The sequence below is a fragment of the Salvelinus alpinus genome, chromosome 30, assembly GCF_045679555.1.
Source record: "Salvelinus alpinus chromosome 30, SLU_Salpinus.1, whole genome shotgun sequence".
Lineage (NCBI taxonomy): Eukaryota > Metazoa > Chordata > Actinopteri > Salmoniformes > Salmonidae > Salvelinus > Salvelinus alpinus.
The window spans coordinates 45257268-45278311 of record NC_092115.1 but is presented as its reverse complement, the minus strand read 5'-3'; the positions used below and the strand labels follow the sequence as shown (position 1 = coordinate 45278311).

The following is a 21044-nucleotide window of genomic DNA, read 5'->3' as shown; positions in this document are numbered from 1 at the left end:
CATTCAAGTCGATTTTTCCCACTTGGTTATGAACGCAGGGTAAATTGGAGGCAGTGTACTTGGGCTGGGCCATACCTTGGGCAGCATCCATTCAGATCTTGAGCCGTCAGCACTGTAGTAGTAGGGTCGGCCCTGTTCATCAACATGCTTTATCCACTGGACGGACACGGACACACAAACACAAACAAGACTAGATGAGCATCACTGACACACTAAAAAAAGCACCTCGTGTGGTGCAGTGGTCCGGTCTAAGTGTAATAGAGAGAAGAACTCAGAGGCCATGACAGTGAAGACAGACACAGAGAGAGTCCCCAGTACCTTCTCATAAGTATAGTCACTGACATACAGAGTGTGTCCATGCTCATCCAGCTCTTCTGACCAACCTCGAGGCGGGGAGCCATACTGGCTGTCTGATTGGCTAGAATACGTGCTGTGGCAGTTGTCCTCCAACGACAGAGGCTGGAAGCGACCAATGGCGAGCGAGAGGAGAGGAAGGAAGGATGGGGAGAAAGAGAGAGGCAGAGTTGTCTATGATTAGGGGGAAACGGAAGAGGGGGAGAGAGGGGGAGGCAGAGAGAAAGAGGCAGAGAGAAGGAGAGAGAAAGAAATAGAGAAATGGAGGGAGAGAAAGAAAGAGAAAAAAGGAGAGAGATAAGGACCAATCACCATTGAGTTATCTATGCATAGAGAATAGAAAGCAACCAATTATCCACAGTCAGAGCTACAGTATAGAGGTCACAGTCACCCACAATGTACAGCCAAGAACACTGCAGTCACCCACAGCACAGCATAACACCAATCCTTTGAAATCTTTCAAATACTTAAAGAATTTGCTCTAGCCTGCCTGGAGTGCCAGATGAGAGGGGTTTACAGTTGTGGGACTATTCTATAGGTCCATTAAAACCCCCTAGAGTCTGCCTGAGGCTGGGTTTTTACTAAGCTAAAATATGGAATTGTTTTTAGAGGGTCATACCAAGGATCATTTAGCTATTTGTTTTTGAATTTTAGGACCACTGTAGGTATAAAAAAAAGATTTTGATGAAACATTGAATTATGCCTCACTGCCATTAGCCCATAGAAACACATTGAATAACTTTCAGTTTTTATTTGTTTTATTTTTGATCATTTAACCTTTATTTAACTAGGCAAGTCAGTTAAGAACAAATTATTATTTACAATGACGGCCTGCCGTGGAACAGTGGGTTAACTGCTTTGTTCAGGGGCAGAACGACAGATTTTTACCTTGTAAGCTCTGGGATTCGATCCAGCAACCTTTCGGTAACTGGCCCAACACTCTAACCACTAGGCTACCTGCTGCCCCGGTTCCGGTGGCATGCATTGAAACGCGGGGACCGTTTCGTGGTTTTCTTTTGCAAATTACTATGAATTAACAGACTTATTTCCTAAAACTTTTCAATACTAATCATCATATTAAGGTTTGGGACATTCATTGTGTGACAATAAATATCTAGCATGTCTATTGTGCTGCAGCAGCCAGAATTTGCCCATCCGCTTTCTACAGAAAGAGCTGGCCGTTACTATGCGAGAGAGATTGTTCGTGAGGAGTTTAATTTTTCCCTGGACTTACAATAGTAAGCGGTAAATGCAGTAAACCGGTAAACGTATCATTGTGAGAGCTCACTGCTAAAGTGGATACCTATTCAATTAAAGTGGAAAGTCTGGAGAAGACAGCCAAATCAACAGAGGTGCGACTCCATGATCTGGAAACAGCGCGAGCTAAGTCGGAAGGAAAAATCTAACTCCTAATAGAGAAAACAGAATCACTCCAAAATCATTCCGGTAAATTCAATGTGCGGATCACAGGACTTGAAACTGGTGTTGAAGCGGGCAACCCAACTTCCTTCATGAGCAATCTTTTCTATAAACTGCTCGGGCAGGAGAAGCTGGGTCCCATGCCGCTGATTAACATTGCGCTCCGCATGGGTCCTCTCCGGAACAGTATGATTGTACGGATCCACAGCTTTGAAGTCAAGCTGCGAATAGTTCACCTTGCAACGGAATCTGGGGGTCTGACCTACGCAGGGAATAGGATCAGCATCTACCCAGACCTGATTGCCTAACTCAGCCTTTATTAAAGTATGGATCACGACCCACTTGACCTGTTAATAGTGGGTCGCGACGTGTCAGAGTAAATGTATGATTATTTCATTAATTACTGGAATTGATTTGGCCAAGTGCAACTTCGCTCTCTACAGCTTGGCAGCTGCGGGAGTGGGAGGTGCCCGTGTGCTTTGTGGTTTACTAGATCTTTTTTCTGCAGTTTTCTTGAAGATCACTCCGCGACCCACATGCTGCCCCAGGGCAGTGATTGGGGACATTGCCCTGAAGACCGTCTTTTGGATGGGACGTTAAACGGGTATCCTGACTCTCTGTGGTCACTAAATAACCCATGGCATTTATATAAGAGTAGGGATGTTAACCCCGGTGTGGCCCTCATACCATCATGGCCACCTAATCATCCCCAGCTTCAAATTGGCTCATTTATCCCAACCTCCTCTCCCCTATAACTATTCTCCAGGTCAATGCTGTAAATGAGAATGTGTTTTCAGTTTAATATACCTGGTAAAATAAGGGTTAAATAACATTTGCAACTATTGAATATGAATCAAGTGAATTATTATCAGAACCCAAATTAATAAACCAAAGATTCTCCCGTTTCTATGAAGATTTGTACACCTCTGATTGTAAATCCACACCAAGCCAGATTGAGTCATTTTTAAACGATATAAGAACTCCTCTTCTCTCAACTGAGGAATCCGGCCCGCTGAAAGCCCACATCTCTCTCCATGAACTCCAAAGGGCATTGGATAACATGAATAAAGGCAAATCACCTGGTTGTGACTGTATTCCTCCTGAGGTCTATTTAAAATTTTAGAACCAATTAGGTCCACTGTTACTTGAAATGATGAACACAGCCGTTCAAAGGTTCATTTGGAAGGGATAAAAATACAGCATTAATTTTGCTTTTATTAAAAAAAGGTAAGGACTCCATCCAGTGCTCTCACTATCACCCTCTATCTTTGATAAACACAGATATTAAACTATTTTCAAAAATTCCGTCTTCCCGTCTTGAAACTTACTTCCCAAATTGGTACATCTTGACCAAAGCGGGTTTGTTAAAAAGCGATCATCTTCAGGTAACCTCCGTCGTCTATTACATATCTTACATGCTTCATCAGGAACCAAAGATCATTGGGCAGATCAACAGTATCTCTCTATGCAGAAAAAGCTGATGATAGCGATCATATCTTTGGCTGGTTTTGGAACATATGGGACTTGATCCAAATGCATTCATATGATTAAAATACTATATGCCAATCCCTCAGCCATAGCAATAACAGGCAATACCTGCTCTGTTCTGTTCAAAATAACTACAAGTAGTTGGCAAGGTGATCCCATCTCACCTCTGCTATTTTAAATTGTCTCTGGAGCCCCTGGCACAGGCAATTCGACAATCAAAAGAAATTACACCAATATCTCTAAATTCTACAGATCACTTCATCTCATTATACGCCAACGATATTTGACATTACATCTCAATCCCTCCCAAAAGCATTGACGATCATAGACAAATTCAGCTCCATCTCAGTTCCATCTCCAGTTATAAAATACATTAACCAAATCTGCACTACTGCTGCTCAAGACCACAATGTAGGACTCTCTCTCTCTCTCTACTTATGGAATCCCAATTGTTTCCCATTTTAAACATTTGGGCATAGGTGCAGTATATTTCCTTCCTTAGATAAAACCATGGCCAGAAACTTTAACTTGAACGCTCAAATCAATTCAGCCCAACCTCAGTAGATGGACTAATATCCCAGTTGCTTTAACCGGCAGAATATCTATTGTCAAAGTGAACATAATGCCAGGGCTGAATTTCTGTAGTTCAATGCTTCCCTCGTCTCCCCCTTCTGGCTATTGGGATACAATCCATAGTGCGGTTGCAAAATGTATACAACAAGGTAATCAAGCCCTAATAAAATGAACAAACTCGCAAAGAGGAAAATAACTATCTGTACCAAACTTTAAAATGGTATGTCCAGGCTCTAGCATTTCGGCCCATCCTAAATTTGTTTAGTCGTGATTCTTCTGCACCCTGGCTGAGTATTGAGAGAAATATGGTGTTTCCTATATCCCTGGAAGAGGTGTTCTTCACTGAAATATCACTTAAACAATGTAAAATACGCTTTGGTCCTATTATTGCTCACATAATTTCTATTTGTCGCAAAATTGAAATACAGCGCGACTGGGAATCAAAATGTCATGCCCATATGCAACATTACACCATAACGCCTTGCAATCTGGAGGGCGCAGCAAATTTTTACGTTACAGCCTTATTCTAAAATGTATTAAATTAATTGTTTTCCTCATCAATCTACACACAATACCCCAGAAGGATAAAGTGAAAACAGGTTTTTAGAAATGTTTGCAAATTTATTACAAATAAAAACACAGAAATACCTTCGCTATGAGACTCAATATTGAACTCCTGTTTCCACTGGTCGTCCTTGAGATGTTTCTACAACTTGATTGGAGTCCACCTGTTGTAAATTCAATTGATTCGACATGATTTGGAAAGGCACACACCTGTCTATATGAGGTCCCACAGTTGACAGTGCATGTCAGAGCAAAAAACCAAGCCATGAGGTCGAAGGAATTGTCCGTAGAGCTCAGAGACAGGATTGTGTCAAGGTACAGATCTGGGGAAGGGTACCAAAACATTGAAGGTCCCCATAAACACAGTGGCCTTCATAATTCTTATATGGAAGAAGTTTGGAACCACCAAGACTCTTCCTAGAGCTGGCCGCCGTGCCAAACTGAGGAATCCAGGGAGAAGGGCCTTGGTCAGGGAGGTGACCAAAAACCCAATGGTCACTCTTACAGAGCTCCAGAGTTCCTCCGTGGAGATGGGAGAACCTTCTAGAAGGACAACCATCTCTGAAGCACTCCACCAAATCAGGCCTTATTGTAGAGTGGCCCCTCCTCAGTAAAAGGCACATGACAGCCCACATGGAGTTTGCCAAAGGACACCTAAAGGACTCTCAGACCATGAGAAACAAAATTATCTGGTCTGATTAAACCAAGATTTGACCTTAATGCCAAGCGTCACGTCTGGAGGAAACCTGGCACCATCCCTACGGTGAAGCATGGTGTTGGCATCATGCTGTGGGGATGTTTTTCGGCTGCAGGGACTGGGAGACTAGTCAGGATCGAGGGAAAGATGAACAGAGCAAAGTGCAAAGAGATCGTTGATGAAAACCTGCTCCAGAGCGCTCAGGACCTCAGACTGGGGCGAAGGTTTCAACTTCCAAACAGGACAACGACCCTAAGCACACAGCCATGACAACGCAGGAGTGGCTTCGGGACAAGTCTCTGAATGTCCTTGAGTGGCCCAATCGAACATCTCTGGAGAGACCTGAAAATAGCTGTGCAGCAACACTCCCAACCAACCTGACAGAGCTTGAGAGGATTTGCAAAGAAGAATGGGAGAAACTCCCCAAAGCTTGTAGCGTCATACCCAAGAAGACTCAAGGCTGTAATCGCTGCCAAAGGTGCTTTGACAAAGTACAAAGTTTGCTTTGTCATTATGGGGTATTGTGTGTAGATTGATGAGGGGAAAAAATGATTAATCCATTTTAGAATAAGGCTGTAACCTAACAAAATGTGGAAAAGGTCAAGGGGTCTGAATACTTTCCGAACGCACTATATATAAGAGCAAGCCATTAAAAAAGTATGGTCCACAGATCTAATTGAATCTTACCAACCCTTTAACAGGAATATAATGTGGAAAAATATGACATTGGCATCCCATAATAGGAACCATCAGTTTATACATTTTAAGTTTGTTCACAGACTGTATTTAACACCAAGGAAACGTTTTACGATGGAAATTGGCCCCAACTCCCAACTGTGTCCCCTAAATCAGGTAGGCACATTCCTCCATATGATGTGTGAGTGCCTTGCAGTTAAATGCTTCTGGGGCAAAGTTACAAAATTCATTTAGAAGTGCATGATTGTAAATATCCATGCTTTGCATCTATTATGTTACATAACAATAATAGCTCCTTGAATCTCTCTATAAATCAGAGACGATTGCACTGTCGCAATTGAGGCCTGGAGGGGTGGGAAACATTGTTTCTGGGAGTGTGTGTGTGAGGGGGGGGAGACGTTGGCTGTGTATTATCACTGAATGAATCGTGATGAGTATAGACCCACAAATATCATAACCCCCAAAACTGCTAACCTCCCCTGTTATTGTAATGGTGAGGGGTATGATACTTGTGCATCTGTAACTTTCGCACTCATCTTTATTTTAAATTAATTCAAGACTATCCGTAATCATGGTAGCATCTACATTAATGTAGAGGTGTTAAGAAACATTCTATTCTTATTTACAATAAAAGTGACTCCAAAATGACACAATACATTACTTACTATTCAATTGATATTTGGCACAAAAGAATAGGAAAAACACAACTAAAACAAACAGGAAATGCATCCAACAAGTTTGTAGTCACAAGCTTGATGTAATCATTGCATACTAGGAATATGGGAACAAATACTAAACTTGTCCCAATACTTTTGGTAACCTAAAATGGGGGGACTGTGTACAAAAAGTGCTGTAATTTCTAAACGGTTCACCCGATATAGATGAAAATACCCTCAAATTAAAGCTGACAGTCTGTACCTTAACCTCATAGTCATTGTATTATTTCAAATCCTAAGTGCTGGAGGACAGAGACAAAACAACAAACATTTGTCACTGTGCCAATATCTCTAGCTGAAACAGACGGATTTTGATAGGGGATTTTTTAATGCTAATTATATTTCTGCGCACAGACAAATCAAATCAAACTTCGACTCTAGCCAGGCAAACTCAATCAAGCACATATACATTTTGTTGTTGCATGATTTCAAACAGTATTTGAACACAGGTCTGAAAAGCACAGAGAGCCAGAGATCCCATACAGTATTTCACTGAGCCCCGCTCTGAACATTGTGACCGGGTGTCGCGAGTTAGACATGAAAATTAAAATACTGCAGTGACATAGCCCACAACAGCCACAGTTTAAGGAACACTGAGTGCTTCTGGCCACAAGATGGCAGCGTGGTGTTCTACAAACCCCTCCAAAAGATAACTGTGATACTGCCAGAATGAGGCAGTGATTCTTTCTGTCGAATGTGTTTGGATGGGCTTATGAGAGTACAAGCACATACCCCATTAGTCTTCATGCATGTGTTTGCATTTGCTTGTGTCTGTGCCTGAATGTGTGTTTGAGTAAGTATGTGTGTGCGTTTCCAATATACAGTATATGTCCCAGTATCTACATACCTCTGCCTCCCCAGTGCTTTTGCTGTGAGTCTCCCCCCGGCTGCTGCTACCACTGCTAGCGTCCTTGGCTCGGGGGGGCTTCCATGTCCGCTCCTGGGTGGCGCGGTTGAAGTAGTAGTGTCTGCCGTTCTGGTCCTTGGAATTTAATTGAATTTAAAATCTTGAATTGTTCATTAAAATATTTCATAAAGAAACAGACATTTGTCTGGTGGTTAAAAACAGTAAAATGACAAAGAAACATAGACCAGGCAACATGATATAGGCAGCATCACAAATGGCACCCTATTCCTTACATGCAATGGTGAAAAGTAGTGCACTAAATAGGGAATAGGGTACCATTTGGGCGGCATCCTTAGATGATACGTAAGTTACAATACACGACACAGTGACAGTACAGACCTTGTGTGTCTCCCAGTCCCCCAGGACATGCAGTGGGGAGCTGGAGGGGTTGGGGGGTAGGCTCGACCGAGAGATCTTCAGCTCCTGAAGGTTAGAGTAGACGGGAGACTCCGGTCTACCACCCTGACCCGACGGAGAGACAGTCTGGAGCAGAGGGAAAGAGCGAGAGAGGTGTTGTTGAATGGCGTGTTTAATAGAGACAGTGGAGGAGAGATGAGGGAGCGGAAGAACGAGCTTCCGCAAACCAACAGTAGAGTCCGGCGATAGCAAGTGAAGGAAAGTTCCCCTTTTGCATACAGCTGACCTTCGTTATGTTGGGGTCGGGTCCTTTATAGAAAGGGCCAGGGGCCTCATTTATCAATATTGCGTAGAAACTATTCTAAAATCCTATTTAATGGAATTTTGAATGTTCGTAGGTATAGAAAAAGTGATTTATCAAACAATCCAACGTGCATTAAGCACGTCAGTAGGAGATCACCATTTATATATACTAATTGTTCTTAGCCTCAGTGCTCGTGTTTGACCTTGGCAATTTGCATTGCGAAACGCCCCTAATTAACCATATACAGTTGAAGTCGGACGTTTACATACACCTTTGCCAAATACAAATACTCAGTTTTTCACCATTCCTGACATTTAATCCTAGTAAAAATTCCCTGTCTTAGGTCAGTTAGGATCACCACTTTATTTTAAGAATGTGTAATGTCAGAATAATAGTAGAGAGAATGATTTATTCCAGCTTTTATTTATTTCATCACTTTCCCAGTGGGTCAGAAGTTTACATACACTCAATTAGTATTTGGTAGCATTGCCTTTACATTGTTTAACTTGGGTCAAACGTTTTGGGTAGCGTTCCACAAGCTTCCCACAATAAGTTGGATGAATTTTGGCCAATTCCTCCTGACAGAGCTGGTGTAACTGAGTCAGGTTTATAGGCCTCCTTGCTCGCACACGCTTTTTCAGTTCTGCCCACACATTTTCTATAGGATTGAGGTCAGGGCTTTGTGATGGCCACTCCAATACCTTGACTTTGTTGTACTTCAGCCATTTTGCCACAATTTTGGAAGTATGCTTGGGGTCATTGTCCATTTGGAAGACCCATTTGCGACCAAGTTTTCACTACCTGACTGACGTCTTGAGATGTTGCTTTAATATATCCACATAACATTCCATCCTCATGATGCCATCTATTTTGTGAAGTGCATCAATCCCTCCTGCAGCAAAGCACCCCCACAACATGATGCTGCCACCCCCGTGCTTCACGGTTGGGATGGTGTTCTTCGGCTTGCAAGCCTCCCCCTTTTTCCTCCAAACATAACGATGGTCATTATGGCCAAACAGTACTATTTTTGTTTCATCAGACCAGAGGACATTTCTCCGAAAAGTACGATCTTTATCCCCATGTGCAGTTGCAAACCGTAGTCTGGATTTTTTATGGCGGTTTTGGAGCAGTGGCTTCTTCCTTGCTGAGCGGCCTTTCAGGTTATGTCGATATAGGACTCGTTTAACTGTGGATATAGATACTTTTGTACCTGTTTCCTCCAGCATCTTCACAAGGGCCTTTGCTGTTGTTCTGGGATTGATTTGCACTTTGCGCAAAGTACATTAATCTCTAGGAGACAGAACGCATCTCCTTCCTGAGCGGTATGACGGCTGTGTGGTCCCATGGTGTTTATACTTGCGTACTATTGTTTGTACAGATGAATGTGGTACCTTCAGGCATTTGGAAATTGCTCCCAGGGATGAATCAGACTTGTGGTCTACCATGTTTTTCTGACATCTTGGCTGATATCTTTTGATTTCCCCATGATGTCAAGGAAAGAGCCACTGAGTTTGAAGGTAGGTCTTGAAAGGTACAGGTACACCTCCAATTGACTCAAATGATGTCAATTAGCCTATCAGAAGCTTCTAACACCATGACATCCTTTTATGGAATTTTCCAAGCTGTTTAAAGGCACAGTCAACTTAGTGTATGTAAACTTCTGATCCACTAGAATTGTGATACAGTGAATTATAAGTGAAATAATCTCTGTAAACAATTGTTGGAAAATTGACTTGTGTCATGCACAAAGTAGATGTCCTAACCGACATACCAAAACTATAGTTTGTTAACAAGAAATTTGTGGAGTGGTTGAAAAACGAGTTTTAATGACTCCAACCTAAGTGTATGTAATCTTCTGACTACAACTGTATGGTCAAAATCATCACTTTAAAGCATGTGGGAAAATACAATGCTGTAACATGAAATACATTGGCGCAACCCATAAAAGCTATGAATAACATGTATTTTCCAAGACTGAAATAGAGGTGCTCGTGTCAGAGGTTGAGTACAACCAAAAGGTTTTATTTGGCTCGCTCAGTTGTGGCTTGACCAGTAAAAATAAAAACATAGCTACGAAGAGAGGATCTTTAGGACAATTCAAGTTGTTTTCGCAACGGTAAATATACTTCAAATGAGTAGGCAACGCTCACCAATAAGCCATCCATCCTCAACAGCTCCCTCATACATGTATTCATGCCAACATTGCTGTTCTGCAGAATGAATGAGTCGTGTGTTCCACCTGGCCACCTTGACACCACATTCAGCAGCGTCTTTTGGGCATCACATAACCTATGACCTGCACATTAAGTGAGCGGTAGCCTTTTCTGTTCACAGAGTTGAACTCATTTCGTGATGGTGATTTTATGGCTATGTGGGTGCCGTCTATTGCGTCGTTTATATTTGGAAAAGAAACCCCTCTTGGCTGCAACCTGTTGTGCGAAGGTGTACGGAAATTGTATGTAACTGTTCGTTTTGCTGCTGATTGCATCCAAAACGACGGCTCATCGAGGGCTGTGAGATGCCGATCGGCAAGCTCCCACTGAAAAGTGCCTGTTGCTAAATACCAGAGGGTGGATAGCACTTGGATGTGCACCGGAATAGCATGCGTTTTCCTTTCTAAAGTAAGTTTTAAATCATTACAAAAAACCCTATAAGATTAGTTTTAGGAAGCGATATCGGACGAGACAATCTGTACTTTCTGCAAAAAAAAAGTCCTATCGGTGTCAAAAAATGCGCTCTCTGCAAACAGATCAAGATCAGCCATCTCTCGTTCGATTTATCTCAGTCTTTTATAGTATTTCAAGAATGTTTCCACTGTTGTTCACACGGGCCTCTAATTTAACAAATGAACATACTTTACATGGATTATTATCACAACAAATGAAATGATGTGGTCTATACAATAAATCTAAGAATGATGTGATTATTACTCTTACAATTTCAACATACAGTGGTTCTTCCTTTAAAAGTTGCGTCATCCTGCAGCCTGCAGGTGCCGCATCATTTTACGGAATGTTATTTAACTGTCACCCATTGTTGCCGTTGATGCTAGTTTGACCACCAGAGGGCATCTTTGAGAAGCTACGTTATTGAAATGTCATGGAGCTGTAGGCCTAAGAGTCCTGTTTACTGTAGCTGTTTTAGCTTAACTTACTTATTGGCAAAGCATACAAGTCATCCATGTCTTTAAATACAGTCAAGCATTTTAGTTATAAAACTAAATAACAAAGGGAGCCTGGAATAATTAAACAATGATTATAAACTGGGTGGTTCGAGTTCTGAATGTTGATTGGCTGACAGCCGTAGTATATCAGACCATATACCACGGGTATGACAAAACATTACTGCTCTAACTACGTTTGTAACCAGTTTATCATAGCAGTAAGGCACCTCAGGGGTTTGTGGTGTATGGCAATATCGAAGAACAGCCGTTAGCCGTTCTTGAATATTGCCATATACCACACACCCCTCCTGCTTTATTTCTTAAATAAACCGCAGCATGTCGGCTTAAGCGATTAAATTCACGAAAGCATTTGACTGTTTTTAATACTGGCTGTACTAGAGACTTTAATACCTTTGTTAGAACAGACTATATGGGATTGATTTTTAGAAATGTTGCTTAATTAATTTGCTTAATATTAGGGTGTTTCTATTCCGAGAAAAAAACGAAGATGCATTTTACAATAGCCTATACAGGCCTCAGGGTTTCCAGTAGGAATATAAGACCTACTGTAGGCTACTAAGGGACTGCCAGTGAAGAGCAAAATAACATTTCCACACCCTAATTGTAAGCTAACCAATACCCAAACAGAGATTCAGTGAAAATAATCGAGACCAATCACCATGCTTGTCTCAAAGCAGCGCGAAACGGCGCTGAAATAGTTGACCACACACGGGTAGGCTATTGAGAAAGGAGCCTTGACTAATAAACAATTAAACTGCAACATGTAATTCAGGAATTAATTAAAAATATGTTTTTTTTTAACTGTGTTTAGTAGCAGAGGCTTTATGGCTTCGTCATCAACCAAAAACACAGCATCTACCGTGATAGGAATATATTATTGATTTCCCCCCCCCAAAAAAATCAAAATGCATATGTTTATTAGGATACTGTGTGGTGTCTTTAATTACAATGCTCTTCCTATCCTCCTCCTTGATGTCCTTCTTGGCACGAGTCTATTGTCCTGCTAATAGCCCATCATGGTGGATGGCTTCTTTTGTATTCCAATGTATTGAATGAATGTATTAATTACAGTCATTTACTGTTCCCATTCTAGGAGTGGACACGTTGTTCAAAACCTGCTACACTTGTGAAAAAGAACTGTTAGATTCTTTTTCTAAATACCTCCAGCTGTCCATCACTACTGTAAACCGAGAAGTGTATTCTAAAAATAAATACATAGCATCTACAGTGGTACCAATATATTACTGAATTCGAGAGAAAAAACAAAAAAAACTGTTTTAAAATGTATATGTTTACTAGGCTACTGTGCAGTCTGACAAAAACCAACAGGACAATGAGATGTAGCCATCATTATAAAGTGCCTAATTCCTTCAACAAGGGAGAGCAGGCCATGTCCAGACTTTCTTGGTGACCTCAAGTACTCATTAGCTCTGTCTTTAATGCTTTTTCAGGTTGCATCAGTCATGGACAGAAACTCCTGAGACACAGTATTAATGATGAACACCCGGAGGTTCACTGGTAAGCCACATTTTCCTTGGGATCCATCCCAGTTGGTATTCTGTGTCCACATGTGGTATCTCTCTTTGGTTACACATCCTTGGAATAGCAGAACAGCATAACGGTCCGGACAGCCCTTTCTGTGCCTGGTGAGCAGTTGGTCAAGTTCTGTTGTCAGAAGAGGAATGGAAATGTCAGGATGAACCGACGACCCGGCCCGTTTGTTGACTCTGCCTGTCAGAGGTGGAGTTCCAGAGCTCACAGGTGTGCCTGGCATGGATTGTGACACCATCTCGTTCCTCGCCCTCTTCAATGCGTCAGCAGAGTAACACTTTCAACAGCACATTACCCAACACTAGTGATACTCACCTCGCATACAGTTTTTCATCTGTACATGTAAGTCTCCTGATTTTAAACCCGATAGAACTTGTTTGGCATCAACTGAAAACATTCATCCGTAACTCTGCCAAGCCTATAAGCAAAGACAAACTGTTGAAGGCCATTAAGACGTTTTGGCTTGAGAAACTGGCGATACAACAATGCAACAAATACAACGACCATCTCAGCAAGGCTGTACCCGTGGAGCTGGGGGGGGGGGGGGCAACTAAAATGTAGAGTACAGTAGTTGAATTAAACATCTGCATTTTGAAAGTCCTTTTTAATCATTATTTTATTAGCGAAAGCATAAAGAAGTTGATGAACAAATACTGTGAAGTATATGCTTTATCCAACATTTTGCGGTTGCATGAGGTTTGGAGTTAGAAATGTAAAACTTTAGAGTACTTTAAGCATCGAATACATTGCAAGTTGCCCCTTTTTTGGCCATTTGGCGACACTTTACAATAGGACTAAACCCTGTACTTACCGCAGCATCTATCGGTAGTCTAAACCGTGGCACAAATTGGGGGATTCTTCACACCTAGCCGAGGTGTGAATGTTTCAGTCTATCTTCAATATAATCATTCATTCAGAAGGTTAAACCCATAGGTCTTAGGCCTGCAGTAAGTTAAATTAGATTACCAGGTTCATTTTTCATTAGGCTATAATAATCCATGCCTTCTGGGAATGTTAAAAAGTCCAAAAGTTATGGGTGGAGTTAGAAATTTGTCTGTCGGAAGTATTAAAAATCAACCAATGTCAGCCTTTTAAATGCCTTATTATTCAAATGTTGAAAGTGTGTGTGGGCGACGGAGAGAAACAAAATGGTGCCGTTTGAGGCCGTGTGGCGGAGAGTGATGCGGGCGCTGGAGATGAGGGTGTGAGCAGGTGGGTCTGGGCAAGTGTGATGTAGTTGTTTGTGTATGTTTTGCATTGTCTAAAAATTAAATCTTAAAAAATAAATAAAGGAAAAATGACAAGCTTCTGATTATTCATTATGAATAGGATTTATTCGATTTACTTTTGTTTAAATCCTTCAATGTAACCACAATGTCACAAAAAAATTTGAACACACACAACATGAGCAGATTAACTTGGTCAAAACATTTCTTTATTAAAGACTATCAGAAAGAATGTTGGTCCTTATTTATTTTGATCCAAAGCCATGAATGAGTGAGTCACTCAGCTTTATGCCGACAAATCCTCGCTGGACTCTCTTTCATTCAGTTTCTTCTTCAAATAAGGGCTCCGTGTTTCAGAAACTCACTTTATATTGAGGAGCTATCACTCTTTAACACTGTGGTAAATAAAGTCTGTTTGTTATTTAGAATTATTTATGTCTGTTTTTAGGGGGATAGAAACCAAAAGCCCAAGTGTAATTGCGCCGTTGTATTTACCCAAGTACTCGCTCAACTCCAGGACCACCGCCAGCATTGTATTTACCCAAGTACTCGCTCAACTCCAGGACCACCGCCAGCATTGTATTTACCCAAGTACTCGCTCAACTCCAGGACCACCGCCAGCATTGTATTTACCCAAGTACTCGCTCAACTCCAGGACCACCGCCAGCATTGTATTTACCCAAGTACTCGCTCAACTCCAGGACTACCGCCAGCATTGTATTTACCCAAGTACTCGCTCAACTCCAGGACCACCGCCAGCATTGTATTTACCCAAGTACTCGCTCAACTCCAGGACCACCGCCAGCATTTTTTGTTGTTGTTGCCTGATGCAGGACTCTAGTGGCAGAGAAGAGAGACTCTCGGACTGAAACATTCACACCGCCATTAATTTACGAAAGACAGTCAATTTGTGCCACAGTTTAGACTACCGGTAGATCAGCGTTCTAACTCCCCCTTGTGGTAGTGTGGTGCAATGACAGAATGACGCAATTTATCACAATCTGCCACCATCTACCACAAACAGTTGCAGCATAAGCTCTAAACCTTTAAAGGAAGAACCACTGTATATTTTCCCCATTCACCAGGCTATGCTTGAAAAGCAGTTCCCTTATTTCACCACTTGGCAACATGTGTATGCATGGTCATGGCTATGCGCACATTTACACACACTCTCAAGCAAACGTTCATATTGATAAAACCTCACACTTTGCGTGGAGATGCTCTCCCGCATGGTTTACGCACATATTTGTGCCCATTCCTGATTGATAAATGAGGCTCCTGGAGTTTTTCTGGACATGGTGACCTGACCAGGAAATGGTTGGTTCCCTACTAGGCTACCCCTTGGCTATATAAAGTGTTGATCAGAAGAGCATTTATGAAATGACATATAAATTAAACTGTTCCAAATGGAACTTCTCTCAAAACGTGTCTCTCTAAACCACAATGGGTTTGGAATAGGCCTACGGGTAAACACTCGGCTGACCAGTATTTATTATCCAACCACCAAAGCCATGATAAAGTAAATAATAGTAAACCGAAAGGGAAAAGGCCGGAAGGAAGGGAAAAGAGGGAAGAAGTCAGCCAAGAAAGGAAATTAAACACTAAAAATGTATTTTGTACATTGACCTACAACCGTTGGCGCTGACTTGGTTTAGTTGGTTACATAAATAATTTAGAAGGAAGGCCCTCCACAACTGCAGTAAATACAGAAGTAAAACTGTGTTATGTCTCAATTACAAGGGTCTGAGCGAGAGGACTAACTGGTGCCTCCAAGTGGCCACACACCTCTCCATTGTGTGCACATTTCAATGTCATTTCAACGCACTTTCATGACTCAAAGAAGATTCTTCAACTATAACGTTTTTTTATTTTTATTAAACTCTCCTAGCTGGAACACAACCCTGCATCAACACCCTCACACAATTACTGTTCTTAACACAATCCAAAAATGGTCTATTATAAATCAAAAATCTGGGTCAGGTGGGCATCATTTGAAAGCTTGTTCTGTTGCCAACATGACTAGCTATTCAATCAAACACGATGTTACAGTGTTAGGCTAACCCAGGGTATGACACCGTGTCCTCTTGTAACTGTACATCAAACATAGTGACCGTCAACATTGTATATGACGTGAGTTTTATGACATGGAAATGTGAAGTACACTTCTGGACTCAAGAGTGTTTGGCAGTATTTATTATAATCCTCAACGTCTAAACCTTCAAAATACGTTTGCATTTTCACTCAGTCACTCAACAAACGGGAGGGAGGCTCAAGTTAACGGGAGGGAAGGGGGCTCAAGTTCAGAACGGCTGTCAACATAACCTATACAGCACTGTGTAGCACAGAGCCTGAGGTCTGACATCATGTCTAGCATGTTACTGTACAGCCACTAGGTTCAAATGTAGTCTTTCATCAGTGCCCAAATCTGCCATTTTCAACCCGTATATGGGTACGAGTGTAAAGGGTCTCATTGCTCTCTGGTCCTAATCGACCAATCAGGAAGCCACGCTGCTCTCTGTCCGACCATCCAGTGTGTGTGTGTGTGTGTGTGTGTGTGTGTGTGTGTGTGTGTGTGTGTGTGTGTGTGTGTGTGTTCTCTAAGGGGAGGTCCGGCCTGACTCTGCCATTAAGCATCAGTTAAATAGAATCCTCATTTGATCAGCCACAAAACCACAGGAACACTCCTCTCTCTCAGCCAGACAGAATATCATCATTCATCTGCAGTGTTTGTGTGTGTAATTTCACTGTAGGGAATAATCAAATCAAATCAAATCAAATTTATTAGTCACATACACATGGTTAGCAGATGTTAATGCGAGTGTAGCGAAATGCTTGTGCTTCTAGTTCCGACAATGCAGTAATAACCAACAAGTAATCTAACCTAACAATTCCACAACTACTACCTTACACACACACACAAGTGTAAAGGGATAAAGAATATGTACATAAAGATATATGAATGAGTGGTGGTACAGAACGGCATGGCAGATGCAGTAGATGGTATAGAGTACGGTATATACATATGAGATGAGTACTGTAGGGTATGTAAACATAAAGTGGCATAGTTTAAAGTGGCTAGTGGTACATGTATTACATAAAGATGGCAAGATGCAGTAGATGATATAGAGTACAGTATATACATATGAGATGGGTAATGTAGGGTATGTAAACATTATATTAAGTGGCATTGTTTAAAGTGGCTAGTGGTACATTTTTACATAATTTCCATCAATTCCCATTTTTAAAGTGGCTGGAGTTGAGTCAGTATGTTGGCAGCGGCCGCTAAATGTTAGTGGTGGCTGTTTAACAGTCTGATGGCCTTGAGATAGAAGCTGTTTTTCAGTCTCTCGGTCCCTGCTTTGATGCACCTGTACTGACCTCGCCTTTTGGATGATAGCGGGGTGAACAGGCAGTGGCTTGGGTGGTTGTTGTCCTTGATGATCTTTATGGCCTTCCTGTGACATCGGGTGGTGTAGGTGTCCTGGAGGGCAGGTAGTTTGCCCCTGGTGATGCGTTCTGCAGACCTCACTACCCTCTGGAGAGCCTTACGGTTGTGGGCGGAGCAGTTGCCGTACCAGGCGGTGATACAGCCCGACAGGATGCTCTCGATTGTGCATCTGTAGAAGTTTGTGAGTGCTTTATGTGACAAGCCGAATTTCTTCAGCCTCCTGAGGTTGAAGAGGCGCTGCTGCGCCTTCTTCACAACGCTGTCTGTGTGGGTGGACCAATTCAGTTTGTCCGTGATGTGTACACCGAGGAACTTAAAACTTTCCACCTTCTCCACTACTGACCCGTCGATGTGGATAGGGGGGTGCTCCCTCTGCTGTTTCCTGAAGTCCACAATCATCTCCTTTGTTTTGTTGACGTTGAGTGTGAGGTTATTTTCCTGACACCACACTCCGAGGGCCCTCACCTCCTCCCTGTAGGCCGTCTCGTCGTTGTTGGTAATCAAGCCTACCACTGTAGTGTCATCCGCAAACTTGATGATTGAGTTGGAGGCGTGCATGGCCACGCAGTCGTGGGTGAACAGGGAGTACAGGAGAGGGCTCAGAACGCACCCTTGTGGGGCCCCAGTGTTGAGGATCAGCGGGGTGGAGATGTTGTTACCTACCCTCACCACCTGGGGGCGGCCCGTCAGGAAGTCCAGGACCCAGTTGCACAGGGCGGGGTCGAGACCCAGGGTCTCGAGCTTGATGACGAGTTTGGAGGGTACTATGGTGTTAAATGCTGAGCTGTAATCGATGAACAGCATTCTCACATGGGTATTCCTCTTGTCCAGATGGGTTAGGGCAGTGTGGTTGCGATTGCGTCGTCTGTGGACCTATTGGGTCGGTAAGCAAATTGGAGTGGGTCTAGGGTGTCCGGTAGGGTGGAGGTGATATGGTCCTTGACTAGTCTCTCAAAGCACTTCATGATGACGGAAGTGAGTGCTACGGGGCGGTAGTCGTTTAGCTCAGTTACCTTAGCTTTCTTGGGAACAGGAACAATGGTGGCCCTCTTGAAGCATGTGGGAACAGCAGACTGGGATAAGGATTGATTGAATATGTCCGTAAACACACCAGCCAGCTGGTCTGCGCATGCTCTGAGGACGCGGCTGGGAATGCCGTCTGGGCCTGCAGCCTTGCGAGGGTTAACACGTTTAAATGTTTTACTCACCTCGGCTGCAGTGAAGGAGAGCCCGCAGGTTTTGGTAGGGGGCCGTGTCAGTGGCACTGTATTGTCCTCAAAGCGGGCAAAAAAGTTGTTTAGCCTGTCTGGGAGCAAGACATCCTGGTCCGCGACGGGGCTGGTTTTCTTTTTGTAATCCGTGATTGACTGTAGACCCTGCCACATACCTCTTGTGTCTGAGCTGTTGAATTGCGACTCGATTTTGTCTCTGTACTGGGACTTAGCCTGTTTGATTGCCTTGCGGAGAGAATAGCTACACTGTTTGTATTCGGTCATGCTTCCGGTCACCTTGCCCTGGTTAAAAGCAGTGGTTCGCGCTTTCAGTTTCACGCGAATGCTGCCGTCAATCCACGGTTTCTGGTTTGGGAATGTTTTAATCGTTGCTGTGGGTACGACATCGTCAATGCACTTCCTAATGAACTCGCTCACCGAATCAGCATATTCGTCAATATTGTTGTTGGACGCGATGCGGAACATATTCCAATCCGCGTGATCGAAGCAGTCTTGAAGCGTGGATTCAGATTGGTCGGACCAGCGTTGAACAGACCTGAGCGTGGGAGCTTGTTGTTTGAGTTTCTGTTTGTAGGCTGGAATCAACAAAATGGAGTCGTGGTCAGCTTTTCCGAAAGGGGGGCGGGGGAGGGCCTTATATGCGTCGCGGAAATTAGTATAACAATGATCTAGGGTTTTCCCAGCCCTGGTAGCACAATCGATATGCTGATAGAATTTAGGGAGTTTTGTTTTTAGATTAGCCTTGTTAAAATCCCCAGCTACGATGAATGCAGCCTCAGGGTGTGTGGTTTCCAGTTTACAAAGAGTCAGATAAAGTTCGTTCAGGGCCATCGATGTGTCTGCTTGGGGGGGAATATATACGGCTGTGATTATGATTGAAGAGAATTCCCTTGGTAGATAATGCGGTCGACATTTGATTGTGAGGAGTTCTAGATCAGGTGAACAGAATGACTTGAGTTCCTGTGTGTTGTTATGATGATCACACCACTTCTCGTTAATCATAAGGCATACCCCCCCGCCCCTCTTCTTACCGGAAAGATGTTTGTTTCTGTCGGCGCGATGCATGAAGAAACCAGCTGGCTGCACCGACTCCGTTAGCGTCCCTTGAGTTAGCCATGTTTCCGTGAAGCAGAGCACGTTGCAATCCCTGATGTCTCTCTGGAATGCTACCCGTGCTCGGATTTCATCAACCTTATTGTCAAGAGACTGGACATTGGCGAGTAGTATGCTAGGGAGTGGAGCGCGATGTGCCCGTCTCCGAAGCCTGACCACGAGACCGCCTCGTTTGCCCCTTTTTCGGCGTCGCACAGGGTCGCCGGCTGGGATCAGATCCATTGTATTGGGTGGAAGGCAAAACACTGGATCCGTTTCGGGAAAGTCATATTCCTGGTAGGAACGATGATGAGTTGACGTTAATCGTATATTCAGTAGTTCCTCCCGACTGTATGTAATGAAACCTAAGATTACCTGGGGTACCGATGTAAGAAATAACACATAATAATGTGTTAACCGAATAACCGAATAATGGCGGTTAGGAAACTCCCAACTAAGCCTTCCCCGCCCTTCTTCTGAGGTGACAGTTATGTTTTTAAAATCGTCAATGGAGAAATCAACTGGTCTACACTCTCATATTACCCTGAAAGCCCACCCATGGAACACACTCGTACGACTGATCCAGGACGTGTTCTTAGGGGGTAAAGGTATTTGAATAAACAGTACCAGAGTTTGCAGTTGGGTACAGTAGTTGTAGACTGGTCCATAGAGCCCTGGTTAAAAGTAGTGCACTATATAGGGAATAGGATGACATTCGGGACACACTCAGTATGCCACGTAGGTTCATTTTTGTTTTTACTCCATGTCGTCAGTTTTATTGTATTGTATGGAGCCCACCAGCTGGTGGACAGATGAACATCTGGGAGCATGGAGACTGACTGGACAGACTGGACTCCGGATCAATACTCTCTCAGTCTCAACCCTGAAGTACACAATGGGACCACTGGAGCAGGGGACATAAAAATGGTTGACCTCTTGAATGATGGCTGTTTCCTAAAATGACACCCTATTCCCTAGAACACGCACTACTTTTGACCAGGGCCCATAGCGCTCTGGTCAAAAGTAGTGGACTTCATTGGGAATAGGGTGCCATTTGAGATGCGGCCGTTGGGTGACTCAATAGGGCTCCCTTGCGGAACCGACGTAACTAAAGGAAACGGGTGTTCAATGAAACGATCAGACAGTTACACTGTAACTCCACACAGTTGTGGCTTCAGATTTTCTGCTGTACAGCGATAGAGCTACGGAAATCCCAGGGCGAACACACACAACGTC

At 43.1% G+C, this 21044-nt stretch overlaps 1 protein-coding gene across 5 annotated transcripts in view; it reads right to left on the bottom strand.

Moving 5' to 3' along the window:
- Positions 1 to 21044, bottom strand: part of LOC139559716 (rho GTPase-activating protein 12-like) — a 131979-nt gene that overhangs the window by 19787 nt on the left and 91148 nt on the right. For 3 of the 5 annotated variants that reach the window (XM_071375954.1, XM_071375957.1, XM_071375956.1), the window contains 4 exons: positions 7754 to 7897; positions 7355 to 7489; positions 319 to 528; positions 76 to 156 (listed from right to left, as the gene is read on the bottom strand). In XM_071375954.1, coding sequence (XP_071232055.1) covers positions 76 to 156; positions 319 to 528; positions 7355 to 7489; positions 7754 to 7897 — 570 coding nt within the window. The remainder of the gene's footprint in view (positions 1 to 75; positions 157 to 318; positions 529 to 7354; positions 7490 to 7753; positions 7898 to 21044) is intronic. The other 2 variants (XM_071375958.1, XM_071375959.1) reach the window with 1 other exon arrangement.